The following is a 17,983-nucleotide window of genomic DNA, read 5'->3' as shown; positions in this document are numbered from 1 at the left end:
CTGCATTTGTACAATGCTGCCATGTTTGTACTGTAGACAGTGATGAGGAATCCTAAGATCTACCCAAAAATTGTCCTTTATTTAAATTGTTGTTGTCCTACATTATTTAAAGATGTTTTCATGAGGTATTTACTAAGAGATTGTGCAGAAACCTCTAGCTCCTCTTGATTTTTGTAAAACCTAGTTTTTAGGCTAAACAGGGATACTTGCTCTAACTGTATTTTCTTCCTGCTTGCAGTGTTGTTATAGCTGTGTTGGTCGCAGAATATTAGAGAGACAAGATAAATGAAATAATCTCGCTTCTTGGACCAACTTGTTTTCAATTTCACCAACAAAAGTTGGTCCAAAAAAAGTTGTTACCTCCTCCACCTGGTCTGTTTTCTTCCTGATACATTAATTTGTTGTTACCACTTTAATACTAGTTGGTAGTATTTTGTGATGTTTGTTTATAAGGTGAAGCTTCCTCTTCATGCAAATCTCCTTCACCTACCTTCCTTCCTCTGGTATTGCATAGTCTGAACCGCCCACATCACTTTTGCTTTCATTCAGCTCCCTGTACGCTGGGAGAATTTCTTAAATCTCCAAACGGCAACTCTCTACGAACAAAGGAAGAAAAGGTAAAAAGCTGGATCAACCTCGAGCCTCCTGTTTTTTGTACCCAGCTCCACAATTCCCTTGGCCTAAATAAAGAACAAGCTTAGTTACTGTTCTAAACCTGGCCAATTTCTGGCCCCAATCATCCTAACTCTACCACATAAAGAGAGAACAGGCATATATGCTCTTCTTACACCAAAAACAGCACCAACAAACTGGTCCCTGATGTAGCAGGGTCCAGCAATGCTGGAACTGTGTCAATTTGGCATCTGGATCCTGCCAGGTTCTGGCCTTCCACACATTCCACTGCCTACATAGAAATCCTGTTTAGCCACTCTTGTTGCATCTGAGTACCCAGGAATTGTACCATCAAAATAGAGGAACAAGTGGCACTTCTAGTAGTGGAGGAAGAAATTTTGCCCTCCAGGAAATCCCGGTAGAAGAAAGCTGCGAAGACTCTGATGCACCTGCATCCTGCTGGATTTGGCGGATGTATGGCTGCAGCCCCGCGTTTTACCAATACACGCGGTACAGATGCAGTTTCTCCAGGTCCTACCGGAAAACGGGAAGGTTTCCTAAGACGCTGATACAATTGGGCGGGCAGTTGAGAGGCTAGAGCCCAGCTGGGGCTCGATTGCAGCTGGAGCCTATTCTCTGTTGAGGCAGGGGCTTTCTTTTTTGGAGGAGGAGGAAGAGGAGCAAAAATTCGGACCCGGCTGCCTGTCCTGGACGTGTGAAGCACCCTTGCGGCGAGACGCCCCAGGGGTCTTTGCTGGGAGAGGGATGTCTACACGCTCGTTCTGTATTTATGTGGGTGAATCAGGGCGACCCTGGCTGGCTCCAACAGGAGCGAGGTGCGGGCTGGAGGTTTTTGCAACGCGGTTGCCGTGGGATGCGGGCGGCCCCGGCGCTATAGCCGGGGCCCTGGGAGGGGTTAGATTTATTCCCCGTTACTAGCCAGCGGGAGCTGCGGCCAAACGCTAAGAGATCGGTCCAGCTTTCCCCCCGGCCCTCCCAAACCCCAGCTGGGCGGCCGGAGCACGTGGTCCTGGGGCCTCAGCCACTCAGCTGTGCACGGCCCCGGAGAAACCCCTCCCGGGCCCGCCTCCCTGCGATCCTCCTCCTCTGGCAGCTCCAAGTGACTAATTTTTGTCATATGACTGTGACACCAAATGGAGTCGGGTTCGCGGAACTAGCTGCCTGCCAGAGGAGTTGGCTGCTCCAGCCCCAGCGCCTCCGCTGGCTGGAGGGAGAGAGAAGGAGGCCGAGGGAGGGGAGCCGCGCACCCCCAAAATGCCGCCCACCTTGTTTCAGAAGCTCTTCAACAAGAAGCACGGGCTGATTTCGCCTGCCCGGGACCCCAGGGAGGAGTGTGTCTTCAGGTAAGGAGCCCTTTCCTCTGTCTCGCCCCTGCTCCCCGACTTGGGCCACTTTGTTACTTTCTAGCCTGTTTGCACCCCCCACCCTCTCGCCAGAGGCCAGAGAGGAGGAGGGGGCCGACGGGGGGGGGGTCTCATTCCCTCTCTGATTGTGCGCGCGCTCCAGGGACTCTGGTGTGCACGACTGGATACGCTGCTGAGTTGGCTCCCGGGTCCCCTGCAGTCCCCCTCCCCCGTTTGACACGCATGTAGTTTGCATGTCTTGTTTCTCTTCCTCCCCACTCCCTTTCTCAGGAGAGCCCCGGGGGTGGGGAGGTTTCTTGGCCTGGGTTCCTCCGGCCACACAATGAGCTCGACGGAAACCCCTGATGTGCTTTTAGCAATGCCCTGGGACGCATGCAACATTGTTTCTCCAGAGAGCTTTCCTCGTAAAGGTGCCCTCGGTCTGTTCCCCTCCTGCGGCGCCCTTTGGGGATACCAGCCCTCCGCGCCTGCCCTTCGCTAGGCAATGGATCTGCTTTTCACCGCCGCCCTGTTTGTAAAAAGTTGCAAAGCAGAAGTAGCCCCTTGGTTAGCGCCCCCCAAGACGAGCTGCTTTCTCTGATCAGGTTGTGACTCTTCCTTTCGGCGTGGGTTGGGATCTCTTCTCTCTTCCCTTTCCCTGTCCTCAGATCCCCATTTATTTATTTATTTGCCTTTGATGCTTTAGACGCACCTTTGATGCTGCAGATTTAACAAGCCCCGTTTAAAAAAAAAAAAAAAGACGCCATTCTTTTGGCTTTCTTGAAGTTGGGAGGCGGTTGCTATCTGGCAAGAGCGACCTTAAAAAAATAAAGAGGGAAGAGCAAATGCGAAATGTGTGGCTGCCAGCAGAAGTGTAGGGTTACTCCTGAAATCTGTCATGATCTAACCACAACAAAACCGAATCCATCAAAGGGTGCCAAACAACACTTCAAGGAAAAACGCTTGCCCCCCAAGAATGTTCCTCCTTCCTCTTCACCTCTTACAATTAAATGTTTCCGTTGGACCTGGCTGTATGTGTAATTCCCTGTATTTCTGAAATCCTAACAGTCTATGGGTTTTTTTTTTTTGTTGGCTGGAGAAAGCAGGTCCCTAGAGGTCCATGGACACTTGTCTGGTGTAAGGACTTGAGTTTGCAGTTCTTTATGACGACTCCAGTGAAAACTTAAAAATCAGGACCGGAACTATACTTTCGGCAGTTTCCCCATATTATGACCTATAAAAATTGTAAAGTTAAGTTTAAAGGTTGACATAGAAAAAGGTATTTTCAGTGTCTATAAAATAATAATAGTAATAGATACACAGAATAGTACCTACGTAGTAAATTTCTGTAATACTAATCAGTTTCCAGTCACAGCTGGAGTAGCAAAAGTCTGGTCTAGTTGCAAACTATTAATTTTAAAACACAATCATGATTTTGTAACTAAAATGTAAATGATACTTTCTTTGCATTTATTGGCATGAATAGCATAATCTGAAAATACTGATATTTTAAATTGACTACTTGGAACCTCTCTTCATGTAATATTTTGAAAATCTTTTTGAGTTTCATCACATAATGTAACACCAAATGTTACTAGAGCTGTCCTCTGGAATGGTATATCTATTGATCACAGTACCAGGTTCCTTTTGTAGTTGAGACTGTATCACTGCAAGTATCTGGGGTGGTAATTAGTAAACACACCCACTATTCTTTCAACATAACCATTTTCACAGCATACTGATTAATCTTCCATGTTCTTAGGAAGTCAGTGAGAACTTTTGGAAATAACCTAGAATCCAGTGTTGGAATACACCTTTAATTAAGTTTGTTTTATAGCTGCCAAAACACCTTCATTTCATTTTCCTGCTGAATGGTTCCTTTTTTATGGACCTATTGGATGGTTCAAAATTCCTCTTTAACAAATGTGTGTGTGTGTGTGTGTTTTCTAGATCACTTTAATATCTTGCACCTAGCTCTCATGACTGGGAATTAGAATTAGAATTAATTAGTCTCATTATAGTTGGTATGGCAACATCCATTTTTTCATGTTCTATGTGTGTATATATATCTTCCTACTGTATTTTCCACTGCATGCATCTGATGAAGTGGGTTTTAGCCCACGAAAGCTTATGCCCAAATAAATTCGTTAGTCTCTAAGGTGCCACAAGTACTCCTCTTTTTTTTATAACTTATCTGGTTCTCACGCTGCTAAGACACTTCTTAATGATAAACTTCTACTGAGGATTTGGTATATAATTCAACAGCTGCTTTCCATACACTTGGGGATAATCTGCGGATTGTTTGTTGTAAGGAAGAAAAATGTAGTATATTTTCCTCTGACATCTTTTTTCCCCTCCTTTTAACACAGAATAATGTGTGCCAGAACTGGATGTGTATTTTTCAAATCACATTTTGATTGTTTTCCTGTAGTACAATTAAAATATTTTTATATGCTGAATCTGTTAGTGGTCATGTTCAGGTTTTTAAGTTTTATTTCTAAAATATAGTTAAATGGAGACATATACGATATGGAATGTTAATAAAAAGGTGTCTTCCTAATCTTCAGTTAATATTGTATTTTGCTAAACTGAATTTTCCAATGATAAAACTCTGAATAATAGGTCTATGTAAAGTACCATGCTAAAGTCAATAAACAGCATAATGGTTGTATTCTTATAAAGGAAAGTGAAAGTACATTCAACCCTTGGACTGTGCAAAGAATTTCTTTAAAGCCATAAGGGTAGGAAACAGGTATTTTATTTTAAATAAGGCCCTGCCTGAGTTCCAAATATTGCATGAGTGCAGAATCAGACCCATATTTCATGAAAGGAAACCAAACTTCTCATATGATCTGGGCCAGCCTAGTAGTAGCTGGAAGCACTTAAAACTCCAGTGCATCCTCCAGATGTTTGTTGTGTGTTGATATGAAATTGAAAGGAAGGGGTGGGGGGGGGGGATGGTCTTTTGATTAAAATACTGGTTTCTCTTTATAAGACGTGAATATTATTATTATTTTGCCACAGACTTCCTTTATGCAAATTGCTTAATTTCTCTCTGCCTCAGTTTCCCTATCTGTAAAATGGGGGTAATTCTTAGCTAAGAAGGGCATGTGATGATGAACTTGTCTGTGAAACTTTGGAAGAATGTGCTATAGAAGGACAAAGTATTTAGTAAAATATTAGAGATGAGCCTTTAAAGAATCGGTGCTTAAGTTAGGCACATAAGGCATTATCTTGCATCACTGAACTCAAGGATACCATTGCCGTTGGTCTCAATGGGAACAGGATCAGAGCCCTAATTCCTTATTGAGGTTCCTAAGTAAGTGGGCCAGTTTTTCAAAGCACCCATCAGTTTCATTTTTGAAAAATTGGGTCATGTATTTAAAGGGATTTTAAAAAAGGCTTGGTCTGTATGTCTGCACTTATTGCCTTCTTTGAGGCAACAGTTATTTAAAAACAAATCTGCAACCAAATGTTAAATAGAGCATTTAAGAGCAATTGTCATGCAAGGGTATGGAACTGAATAACTGACATGTGAGGGAGATCAAGGTAACTCGGTGCAAGTTACTCATTCTTCCTTGACTATGAATACATTTTGCATTTGAGTCATGCTTGCAAAAGTGTTATGAAAATTTACCAGCAGAGGCACAAATTCTACTGAACTTACAATATTTTAATGAAAGCAATATTTTACTTGCTTGTTTCCCCCCCCAAAAATTATTCACCATGAGTGTGTGGAGTCTTGCATGGCAGAATCAAGTCAGACTATGGGAAATGCTTCAGGAATGAGTGCTGATTAAATTAGCAGTTCCAGAGTTTTGTTATTGATAATGTGGCATTCCCTAAATGAGTAGCTCAGGGCCCAATCCTTCAAACATTCTGACACATGTGCAATGTTACTTACACAAGTAGTCTTATTGAAATCAATTGAGTAGTGATGTGGCATACAGTTAATGTTAGTACTCACACAAATAATCAACGTACCATTTGCTGTGTTTGTACAATATGGTTTCATTCCGAGGACCCAGTTCTGCACATAATGGAGGAGTAAAATCTTTAGGAGAAGCCATGAAGAAGATTCTGATGTCTTCCTCTTTAACTGCAATATAGCAAAGTTTCTCCTTAGAGAAGTAGCTGCTTTGCCTGCTAGTTCATAACTACACTTAAGTGCCCTTAACACAACTCAATTAAGTTATATAAAGTATGTACACTATCACAGTTTGACTAATATGTATTTAAACACCCATATTTTAGCCAAGCTTTATACCAAAGTTTTTTTTATAATTCCTGAAGTAATTTCATCTAGTGATATACCTAAGTGCATTCTGTATTAACAGGAAAAAGAGCAGAACATTATTGTAGCCAGCTCAGGGAAGACCTTACCGTACAGCCATCAGGTTTAAAAAGCAAGCAAAATGTTAGGATACATGTGGTTTGGAGACTAAACGGAGAGTAAAGTAATGCCAATGTATAAAACAATGGTATGCCCTCATCTGGAATACAGTGCACAGATCAGATTGCCTTATCCCTAAAAGGATAAAGCAGAAATGGAGTTCAGGCATGGGTGCTGAGATTGAGCCGAGGCATGGATAAGCTCTCATGTGTAAAGATATTGAAAAGACTGGCATGTTTACCAGAGAGATGTGCTAGGATTTTCAGAAGAGCCCTAGGAGTAGGTGCCCAACTCCCATTGAACTTCAGTGGGATTTCAGTGTGTAACTTCTGCAGGCTCCTTTGAAAATCCTAGCTGAGATGAATGAGGGGACCTGATAAATGTGTAAACAATGACTGGGACAGAGAAGGTAGACTTGGAACTTCTGTTCATGCTGTCTCATACTGGGGGATATTAAATGAAATCGAAAGGCAAATTCAAATCTTATAAAAGGAATTATATTTTCACTCAATGCAAAACTAGTGTGTGGAACTCACTGTGATCTCACTGAGGCCAGAAGCTGAGAAGAAGTCCAAAAAGGATTAGACATTTATGGATAGCAAGAATATCCAAGTTATAATAGTAAGTATACATTAAAAGAAATTATTTTAATACATTCTTACATCCTAAGGATTTTGGAAAGGATATAAACCCTTAACATGCTGTAGGGCATAACCTAACCTCTGCTCTTGGGGAATAGGAGTAAACTTTCCCTGGGGCACCTTACACCATAACTAACTACTGCAGGGTTTCTTGAACCTTGTTCTGAAGCATCTGGTACTGGTCACTGTTAATGACAGAATAGTGGACTAGGTTGACCGCTGGTCTGATCCAGTCTGGTAATTTGGTGATTCTGTGTTCCTGTTGTTAGAAACAAGTCTGACAGATTTCTGGATTTAAAATCAAGGGTGTTCAGTTATATATATTTAAAATAGCCATTAGATTAACCCTATGCAATATGAATTCTCTAACCAACCTGTGTATTAAAAATAAAGCAAAACAAAAAACAAAATAAAAAAATAAAATCTTAGTAAACTAAGCAACATCTGTTGTTCATCTCGCTAAACTGTCATCTTCGCAATAAATCCTGAGTTGCACTATTTATATTACTGAATGCTGGAGGCAGGGTCAGAAGGTGGGTAAATATGCATTTATTTTTTGGCTTTCTAATAGTGCATTACAGTGCTGCATTTAATTGTATGTTACCAGATGCCTCATCATTCAGTTTATTTTTACTTTTTCTGCAGATGAAATATTCCTTTTATTACAAGTAAAAAACTCAGGAGTTAATGGCTTATTTTTGGTTAACAGCAGGCTACATCTTTCTATATAGTTCAAGTGTGTTGCTCACTTTGAGCCTTTTAAGGTATGGGTCCTCAACCTCATTATAGACTCACCCCACTAGTGTAAAGAAAATAAGCCTATAATACTTAACTGTGGTTTGATGCACTCTTGCGTTCTGTGTATGACAGAGCCATTGAGCTTCCTTCTGCTACACACAACAGTTCTGTGCACTCGAATTCTCTTGTACATCTAGCTATCCCTTCCAATTAACAGGAAGATAGACTGAACTTGAGAGTTCCTTCAGACCTGAGCTCAGTAGGACCTCCCAGTGTCTTGTTTGATCTCAAGAGCTATAAAGAATAATTTTCCAGTCCTGGGTGGTGTTCCATAAATGCCTGTCAGCTTTGTTTTGCTCTTGTCAAAGCATCTGTTAAAGGGGTACAAATATGTGGGAATTGTTCCAACTTAAAAATAAACCATACAAATTCCTCCTCCTACTGGGGGAGTATCTCTGCAGGGAGTATCTCTGCAGACATTTTTCCACCAGATGCTCTTTTTAGGTGTTTCTATATCTGAGGGAGAGCACAATGTCCCAAATAGGGAGGGACAGGAATAAATTACTTTTGTGTCCCCTGCTTGTGTATGGACCAGACCACTTGCAGCGATTCTGGAAACATACTTTTTCCTGGGGTCTTTCTGGAGCACAAACTGCTTGATTGATAATGATTTGTCAAGTTTCCAGTATATATGAAAGATCTAAGGTTGGCTGTAGAGTAATATTTCCTGAAAGCAGATGAGGCAAGTATCCACTATCAACCCTGACTCTCTCCGTCTTCTGTTGCAGTAGCTTTAAAATGTATCCTGAGTGTTCTCTTATTTTATTTTATTTATTTACTTTATGCATAATATTGGAAGTTGAATTTATGAAGGGAATTGGAATAAACCTAGAAATGAAAATGGGTAGCATGATACAAAGATGCTCTAGAAGCCAGAGGAAGCATAGCCATCCCTCTCCCATCGTAACTGACGATACACTTCTTCTACTTCTTTTTTGAACGTGGAAATTAATGGAAAGGAATTAGTCTGAAACAGATTTCTAGTCATGAGGGGTTACCTCTCAGGACTGGACGCAGGTGATTTTTTTAAAATGGAATGCTGGAGTAAGGTTAATGAAGATTGTGAAAGACCTTTGTAAAGCTCATCTTCTAGCCAAACAGTTCCCCCAAACCTTTCAATAGATTTTCACAGTATTTGTAAAGGCACTAATCAATAACACAAATGATGGGGTGTTGTTGTGGAAAGCCACTTTGTTGTCCCCCCTCCCCTTGCTTAGAATAGAGGTGGTGATAGGAAATATTCTTCATGCCCTTCCTTAAGGGAAAGATTTATGAGGTGCCTAGGAAAGCTTAGAGCCTGTGGGAGTCAGACAGTTTGGAGGTTTTGTGTTATCAGGCTTTGGACTTGAGCATCCACAGTGATTTAACCCAACTGATACAGTTATTGCCAAAACCCCTTTTATGGTTACCGTCGACTGCAAACAAAAAGCCCCACTCCACCCAGTCAAAGGCCTTTTCTGCATCCATCAACAATAGGTGGCTTTGTGTCTGCCCAGCCTGGGCCCAGAGAATCAAACCTATTATTCCATCACTTTAGAAAGCCACTTCTAGTGGATAATATGGTTAACAAAAGTCTTTAGTAAGAATTTAAAATAACTCCTCAGATTAGCTATCAGCCAGTCAAGCTGATGTGTTCTCTTTTGGAATTAAAGCTTGTGTGGCCAAGGATATTGTATCAGAAAACTTGTCCACTTACAAACTTTTCAAGTCCCTTCAACAAAGTCTTATTAAAGCCAATTCTAAAACTCAACTTGATCAGGAACCTTATCTGGTTCTAATTTGGCGATACCTCCAACAATGCCAGAGGAACTTTAGTTATATACAGATTAGCCTTCCTGAGTTTAGAAGGCTTTAGCTCTGCCAAAAAGCAATTTATAACCTTGTCCCACCAGATTCTGATGAAGCTTTTTTAAAAAAAAAATAAATTTCTTGTCTTTTATTAAGTTTATCTAGGATTTTTTATTAAACCTTGCTTTTTCTTCTATTTCTCTCTCTGGCTTTTCCCAATCCTTCTTTGTTATAATACGAGTGGGAAAGTCTCTGACCTCTTGGCTTACTAATTAGCTTGAGTTTTGCAAGATTTATTATGTATTCAGTTCTCTCACTAGAAATCGTGCTGAAGTTGCCCTCCAGCTACGATCACTTTGGCTAGCATTATGAAAGATATTTTTAATGTGCCCTAACTACATTTCTGTTTCTAGAACACTTATTTCAGGCAAAAAGAAAAGGAGTACTTGTGGCACCTTAGCGACTAATTGGTTAGAATACAGACTAACACGGCTGTTACTCTGAAACTCTTCTTTGTGGGTGTGCAGAATGGCCACAATCTGGCCCTTTTCAAGAGAGAAACTAAGTAGGTGAAAAGACCCTTCTGCTCCCATGCTGATGTTTAGAAAATCCCTTAAACTTTAAAAAAAAAAAAAAAAAAGGAATTAAAAGATGTGAAATCAGCCAACTTCAAAACACTGAAGCCACCCTTTGTTCCCCTTAGTAATGTTACTCCCATCTTGGTTGGACTCTTTCAGTGGCCAAGCACTTCTTTTGTGTTCTGTGAGATCAGGTGCTGTAGGCTGTAGTAAAGATCACGAGTTTGCTGTGATACGTGCTTGTATCAGCCTCCTGTGTTCTCTGCATTATCACTTCCTCATGCTGGGGCAGTAGGAGTTTTATGAAGAAGGGTTGCTATCTCTGACCTGCTCCAGGCTGCCTCTGCAGCAGTGTCTCTCTGTGTTCCACTCCCAGTGTCTTGTCTCCTTGTTAGGATAATGTTATTTGAAACGAAACTATAGCAAATGAATTCTATTGCTTCCCTTTCCATCTCTGGAATCTTAAGGGGTTTAGGGTTGCCAACCCTCCAGAATTGTCCTGGAGTCTCCAGGAATTAAACATTAATCTTTAATTAAAGATTGTCGTGTGATGAAACCTCCAGGAATTCGTCCAACCAGAATTGGTGACCCTAGGTTAGGCCTATGCGGTCTGATTTCTGATCCTACCAATATACTGTGGAAGCCATTTCAGTACCTGCTTAGATGGCCTAGGTCTTCTAATCCTCTTGCCAGCTGATCAGAGATTCTTCCTATGGTTGATTGTCATCTTTTCATGCATTACTCTGATTACGCTTGGCAGCCTTTTTGTTTTGTATAGCACAGTCTGTGAAGAAAGTGTTACATAGATTTCTTGCTGCCGTTTCCTCCATTGGGTTGTCATGGTGTGAAATGAGCCAGATGTTGTGATGTGGGGGAGACTAGGGTTCAGTGGGCTTGGGAGAGGAGGCATGGGGTGTGTACTGTTTCCATGGTGATAGAGAGAGAGAGAGACCCTCAGAGCCTGCAGATATGCTGTCCGTGTTACCTTATGTGAAAATTACCTCCACGTAATGGAATGCAAGTGCCCCTCCCCATCGTCAAGGGAGTGTGGGTTTGATGACTGATGTAGGAAGGGCTCTTAGAGGAATTTGAGGTGCTCTGGGCAGCATCCTTCTGTTCCTCCTCCATGTCAGGTCTTAGGTGGAGGGGCTCGGGGGGCTGGGAGCATGAAGTATACAATAGCCCTTCTGAAAGCCTCTCTCCGATTTGTTCTGTGATGTGCGCCGGGGGGAGGAGGATCCCTTCCCAACCCCAACTTCTGTTGCAGTGATGAGACAGGAACTACTTGGGTTGACACTTATGGGGTTTTCAATCCCCTCAATGCTTTTCTTCAGTTGGATTTGGCCCTTGGTGTTTGTATTCTGCTGAGCTAACACATACTCAGAGTGGCATCCTGGATTCAATTTTTTTTCTTTGACTGTTCATTGTTGGATAAACTGGCCCAAATTAGTTAGAGGCTGAAACTTGATTTTATTTTGCTGTAATTCTGTCTTAGTTCTAAAAAATGACTATAGCATATTTTTCAAGTGGAAAATAACGTACATGGCAATTTTGTGCTTGCAGGGTGCGTTCTCTCCTGTTGCTTCATATGTAACAGAGTGTCTACAAAATCACATGTTTGTGTAACTCCCAGAAAAATACAGTGCTCGGTTGCACCAGGGTAAATCCACCATCCAGGTACGGTGGACTTATACCCATGTAACTGTGAGCAGAATTTGGCCCTTAGTAAAGCTCAAAATGGTTGTGGTACGGTGGGGAGGACAATTTTCTGGAACTGTTACTGGAAAAAAAAGAAATTACGTCAGCTAAATTCTGTCAATTAAAAACAGAAAATAATTTCAGTCATTTGTAAATCCCTTGCTAATGCATCAGTTACTCCACTTTACGCTGAGTAGTAACATCACTTGTATTTAAGAAATATTCCTTTGAAAACCTCATTTGCACAATACAAATATGAGACAGTTTAAGGGATTCAACATAAAGATTCCATTCAGAAGGGGCAGTCCCTCAGAAGGATTAATCATTTATTTCTAAAAATAAATGTAGACGTGTGTTCTGTTCTGTAGTCATTATGTAGCCTTTACTGTATCAGCTTCAAAGAGGATTTTCTTTAAACGATGCATTTTGCTTTTACTTAATGTTCAACTGAGACGTCTATGTGGGATAATTTGCACCTATGTAGAAGAATGATTACCTGGAAACCTTCCCCCTCCCCCAGTCGCAAAACCAATAGCTTGTGTAGATAATATTATTCAGAATACAATGATGTACTTTTCAGAGGTTTAAGAATAATTCCCATTGTAATCAACATTCATTGTTGAAACGTGTGAGTTACAACTGGAAGTAGTATTCAAAGTACTGCATACGTGTGTAGTATGTTTATTTTATAACATACACACGTACTAGCTCAAAATAGTTCCGACTTCAGGAAGTCGGTGCCTCCTTCCCTGCCTCTATTTCTCTATAAACACATGAGTTAGTAAATGTAGAAGTGCCACCAAAATGACTTCCTTTTTTGTCTTCACTATATTGTGAACATGTAATAGCCTTTAATTTTTAGATGCCTATGGGCACCCAGAGGTCACCAGGCAAACAAAACCTAAACCCTAAAATCATAATTTAGGCTGTCACTCCAAGTGGCTTTTGTATATAGGTTGAAACCGTGCTGATAAACCAGACCACATATTTGCTTCAGCTTAGAGGGCTCTCTGGACTGAGATCCCCGTGCCACTTAGTAATGAACAGATCTGCTATAGAGAGAACCCATACAACCCAGATAGTTCCTGCACATGAATCAGCAACACCTTGTGATCAATGGCATAAGCAGCTGACCGTGTTAGATATATCAATATAGAATGCGGTCTCATATCCATTACCCCCAGGAGGAATCCTCATCAGAATTAACCATCTTGGAGCATGAACATCATCCATCATACATTAGTGCCATCTCCATATTGCCTCCAGTATACTTCTCCATGATGTTTCCAGTATGTCTCCAGCACTAATTGTGGCCTGAAACCAGACTAGAACATGTAAGAGAAATAATTGTGTTCTGTCCAGTTGACCCTAGTATTCTTCAGTCACCAGTCTCTCAAGCACCCTTGAAAGGGAGCATATAAGATTTGTTCAAAACCATGTATATTTAATTCAGCATGTCTCTGAATGTCTTTCTACTACTTCTGGCAAAGGGTCAATAAAATATAAACCTTTAATGGTGTTGCAAGCACCCTTACCTTTCAGTGTGTGTGTGTGAGATACACAGTAGGTGAGGAACAGGAACCAAATCTCAGGGTTCTGCTGCCTGTCTGAGCTAATTTGTAAAGAAACTGAGCAGGATATAACAACTTCTGGATAAATACAGCACTAGCTTAAGAACCTGACATTCCGCCCACTTAAGCCAGGGCTAACTTGGCCTGTTTTCTCTAAATCTCCTATGTCATTTTTCCCTTAAGAAATGGATTGTGTGATGAAACACCTGGTATCAGGGAGTGATCCAGGACAAAGCTTTAGCGGTAGCTGCTGTTGGTTTCTTTGTTTGTTTTTAACCTCCGCATTGCAACTCTTTTCTTCCTGGCTTTGTTGGAAATTCTTTCCTATAGCAAGGAACATCAGAATCTTAGTCTGTTGCTTTACTCCGCTTTCTAGCTAGCGCTCGTGTGTGCACTATCTATTGTATACCTCTGTTTGTCCCTTCTGACAGTTTGTGTATAGCTATTCCTGAAGTCTAAAATAGAGATGGGGGTCCATGCATTGAAAGTTTGAGGGTGGGGGGTTCAGGCCTACTTTTAAGCACATCACTTACTATGAGGGTGAAAGTCAGGCCTGGAAGAAAGCAAGTTTGCATGGGTAGCAAGTGAATGAACATCTGGCATCATTTATTTTTTTTGTCAGTTATTTTATATCACTTCTCAGAAGACATAATCCGTGAATGATGTGCATGCCATTCGGATGTGCTGCTGAAGGGTTTGTCTGCTTCTTTCCAAGGTGAATGTGTGATGCGTGATCCAGGTTAGATGTTAATGAAGTTCAGCGGCAGATGGGAAAATGCGTTTGCTCTTGTGTGTGTGTGTGTGGGGGGGGGGAGCTGGTGTGCAAATACAGAGCGACAGTGCTTTGTCTTCTTTCTCAGAACATTATCTTGGTGAAATGACATTGTGTGAACATACAACTATATACCATCAAATATATGTGCCAGAGTTCTCCTGCTATTAGGTACATACTGTTGTTTTGTTCTAAACCTATGTATCTGTTAGGTAGAATTAAATTAAATGTCTCCAACGTTAGGCCAGTGAATTGGCTTTCAGCACTGAATGTTTCTATTTAAAGGTAAACTGAACACAGAAAGCTGTGCTCAAATAAATTTGTTAGTCTCTAAGATGCCACAAGTACTCCTTTTCTTTTTGCAAATACAGACTAACACGGCTGCTACTCTGAAACCTGATCTCTGATAGATGACTAAAATAGTCAGACAGAAAAACGTTTTTCATTACTTACATGTATTTCAGTTGACTCGAGTTACTGGAAATTACTCTACTTTCTTAGTAGAAAAGGAAGTCCTCCTACCAACAAATTGGATGGTTATGAAGAAGCTGAAAAGACTAGAATAAACTCGATTTCTTAATTACCACATCTTTGAATCCAGATCGCAGACAAAGCACTGATCTTTAATGGGCAAGATCCACATTTTTGAAACACACATATGTAGGAAACATAGTATTAAAAGAGGCAAAGATCAGAGTATGCTGAAGCAGATTCTTACGGGGGTGATGGACAACATAATTAAGTGTTGCATTTTTTTAAAAACTTTGGTTATAAAGTAAACTTGCTTTATATGTTAAGGTTTTCTCCTCCCACCTGAACAAATTAAGTGAACAAAAGCACCACAGCATTATAAAATGAAGATATGTTAGATGCACTGGTTAATCTAAATGTGTTTATCTAAAATGTAAAGATCAGTGTATTGAACTATATCCTGATGGATGAAGTGCCATAATTCCATGAAACTAATTTAAGTGGGGTGTGTGTGTGTGTGTGTTTTCTCAGATATATAAGACTGATTCTTTCAAACTCTGGGGACAGAAGCTGGGATTTCTGTTTCTGAGAATTAATGTAAAATGCCATTCCCCATTAGCATAAGGAGATGTTTTTCCAGCTTCCTTTAGCACTTTTCATTTTAAGGCTGCCCTTAATTTTTGTTTTCCTTTAGTAGCCTGCAGAACAAGACAGATAAACTGTGGTCGTGATAGGACACTATTTGGCAACCAAATGGGAGAGGGAGCCATATAAACAAAGTAAAACTCAAGAACTGTATTAGCTTTGAATGGATAGGTAACTAGCACAGAAAACAGGGAATGTAATTGCAGCACAGAAGAAAATTAGAAATAAAGGTAAACCTAAAGGGCTCAATCTAGCCAAGTGATGAGTATCCTCAACTCCAAATTAAGTCTATAGGAGTCAAAGCCACTCAGTGCCATGAAAGCTGGGGCCCAGTATGGAAAACATTCCAGGGCGAAGGGGTGAGAGAAAAGTCAGAACAGAATGAAACAGGAAGAAAAAGAGACTAGCCAAGCAAGTCTAACTTCATTGCACCGTAATCCCCATCTGACAACTAAAATTACTATATGACCCCAGAACTGGGGACTGAAGCTTGAGCCCCACTGCCCCAGGTCGGGGGGGGGCTAAAGCCCAAAGGCTTCAGCCCCAGGCAGGGGGCCTGTAACTTGAACCCTGCTGCCCAGGTCTAAAGCTCTCGGGTTTCGGATTCAGCTCCAGGTGGTGGGGCTCGGGCTTCAGGCCCAGGCCCCAGCAAGTCCAAGCCAGCCCCAGCAACCCCGGACCCACTGTTTGAGAATCGCTGAGCTAGAGCAAGAAACAAAACCCTATTTCCCCAGATCCCCTCCTCCCTGAGTTTTAATTGGGTATGTTTGCCCTCTTAGACCTTGATGTATGTAGGCACATGCTTAAGTCCATCCCTAATCAGCAAAACAGTAAACACATACTTATGCATGTCACTGAATCAAGGCCATAAATTGTTGTCTGCGTCAAGTTGTGTATTATGTTTTGTTTCACCCTAGAAGTAAGCAATGTGCATTCTGTATGTATATACATACACAGGCCCTGCTCCTGTAAATGGACCCCTGTGGGTGCAAAAGTCCACCTGCTTCCCTGATCAGGGCCATAGTTTGTAATGTGCTTTGGGCTCCTTTGGAATAACAGGTGCTACATAAATATATGGTGATACTAGGATATTTAAAATATCAACAAGTAAGAGAGGAAAAGGTTAGGGGGAGAAAAGAGGCAAAGGTATTTTAAAGTTATCTCATTTTTCATTGCTTTTTTTCTTTTGTTCTGTTCCTGCATTTACTAACAATGCCCTGGCCAGAGACTGCTCCCTATGGGCATGTCGACACTGCAGCTGGGAGCGATTCCCCCAGCCGGGGTAGACAGGCTTGAGCTAGCCCACCCGACCCCGTAGGATTGAGAGCCCAAACTCCAGCTGGAACTCCAGCATCCACACAACTATTTTTATGATGCTGCCTCGAGCCCTGCTGTCGGGAATCTGTCTGCCGGAGGCTCGCTCCCAGCTGCAGTGTAGAGGTACCTCATGTGCCCTCCCTTGTGCCCCTTTGTTCTTTATCAGCAGATGCATGTGCTGGCTCCACCTTCAGCATGTCTGCAGGCAAATGGCATTAGATTGGATTTTGGAATCCACGTTTGTTTGAAAGAAGTAACATTAAAAATGGCACATAATTAGAAACTCAAGTTGCTGTGAATGTTGGATGTACGGTGGGCAGACGTCCTGATGGTAGGGGCTTTGTCTTATATATGCAAATGTAGCTCTCCCCCCCCCCCCCCCCAATGGGTCCTGATTTTTCACACTTGCTATCTGGTCAGCCTAGCTGGATATGAAGTGATAACATTCTGCAACTTCTCTCTCAACCCTGAACACTCTTTCTCTCTCTCCCAGCCTTCAAGAGACACACATGAAAGCATTAATTAACCTAAATGCTCCACGTGCCTCTTTCTCTGTATTTTCCTTGAATTCTATTTGTTGTTCTTCCTACTAGTGACATCCATTTTCCTCTGCTTTTGGAAAAGAAATTCGTGTTCTTTCTCTCTCTCTCTCTCTCCTCTTTTAAAGAAACAAGTGAAGCCAGGTCCCTCCCCCACCCCCACCCATTCTTTTGTCCTTTTCCAAATTACCCCCTTTCTTGGAGGCCTGCTGTCTCAGCCTCTCCCTCTTTCATGTTCCATCTGGCTGCTGCACCATCCTGTTTTTGCGCCACAGTCTGCAGAGCAAAAGCTGCTAAGATCTTTACTCAGATAATTTTAAGTGACATGCACAATGCCAAAGATGGGAGCAGAGGACAGGAGCAGAGCAAGCAATTATATTGCCTATAGCGCCTTTAGAAAAACCAGCCTTAACACAGCCTGGTGGAATTGACAGCTCGAGCCATCCAACTTGTGAGCCATTCTTTCTAATTGATACAGCAGAATAAATGGCTTCTTGTCATGCTGTTAATGGTTCACAACAGGATATCCGTGGCACCAGCTTTCGTTGGGTCCCCCCATCCTCCAAATGCTCACATGGACTGATCTAATAGAGGAAAAAAGCTAGACAAAAAATGCTAGTGTTCCTTTTTGTGCTCTAGTGAGAGTAAAGCCAAATCTGCACCTCCCCAGGGAATAGGGGAACACTAGGTTTTTGTTCAAGCTTTTTTTAAAAAAAAAAACGAAACAAAATGTGCTTTGCTGACACCCTGGGTATCCTGCAGTGGATCAGATCAGCGCTGCACCAGAAATGGTTTG

At 41.7% G+C, this 17,983-nt stretch overlaps 1 protein-coding gene across 4 annotated transcripts in view; it reads left to right on the top strand.

The window, feature by feature from the left end:
* The first annotated feature begins 1,751 nt into the window (after positions 1-1,751).
* The window catches only part of FNIP1 (folliculin interacting protein 1), a 93,964-nt gene continuing 77,732 nt past the window's right edge, over positions 1,752-17,983 (top strand). For all 4 annotated transcript variants that reach the window (XR_012160222.2, XM_073355620.2, XM_073355618.2 and 1 more), the window contains exon 1: positions 1,752-1,976. Coding sequence is in view for 3 of the 4 variants with exons in the window: in XM_073355620.2 (XP_073211721.2) it covers positions 1,888-1,976 (89 nt within the window). In the remaining variant the exon portion in view is untranslated. The remainder of the gene's footprint in view (positions 1,977-17,983) is intronic.

This window comes from Lepidochelys kempii, chromosome 8 (genome assembly GCF_965140285.1).
Source record: "Lepidochelys kempii isolate rLepKem1 chromosome 8, rLepKem1.hap1, whole genome shotgun sequence".
Lineage (NCBI taxonomy): Eukaryota > Metazoa > Chordata > Testudines > Cheloniidae > Lepidochelys > Lepidochelys kempii.
Note: the sequence above shows the minus strand (reverse complement) of the source record. Positions and strands in the feature narration are given on the sequence as shown.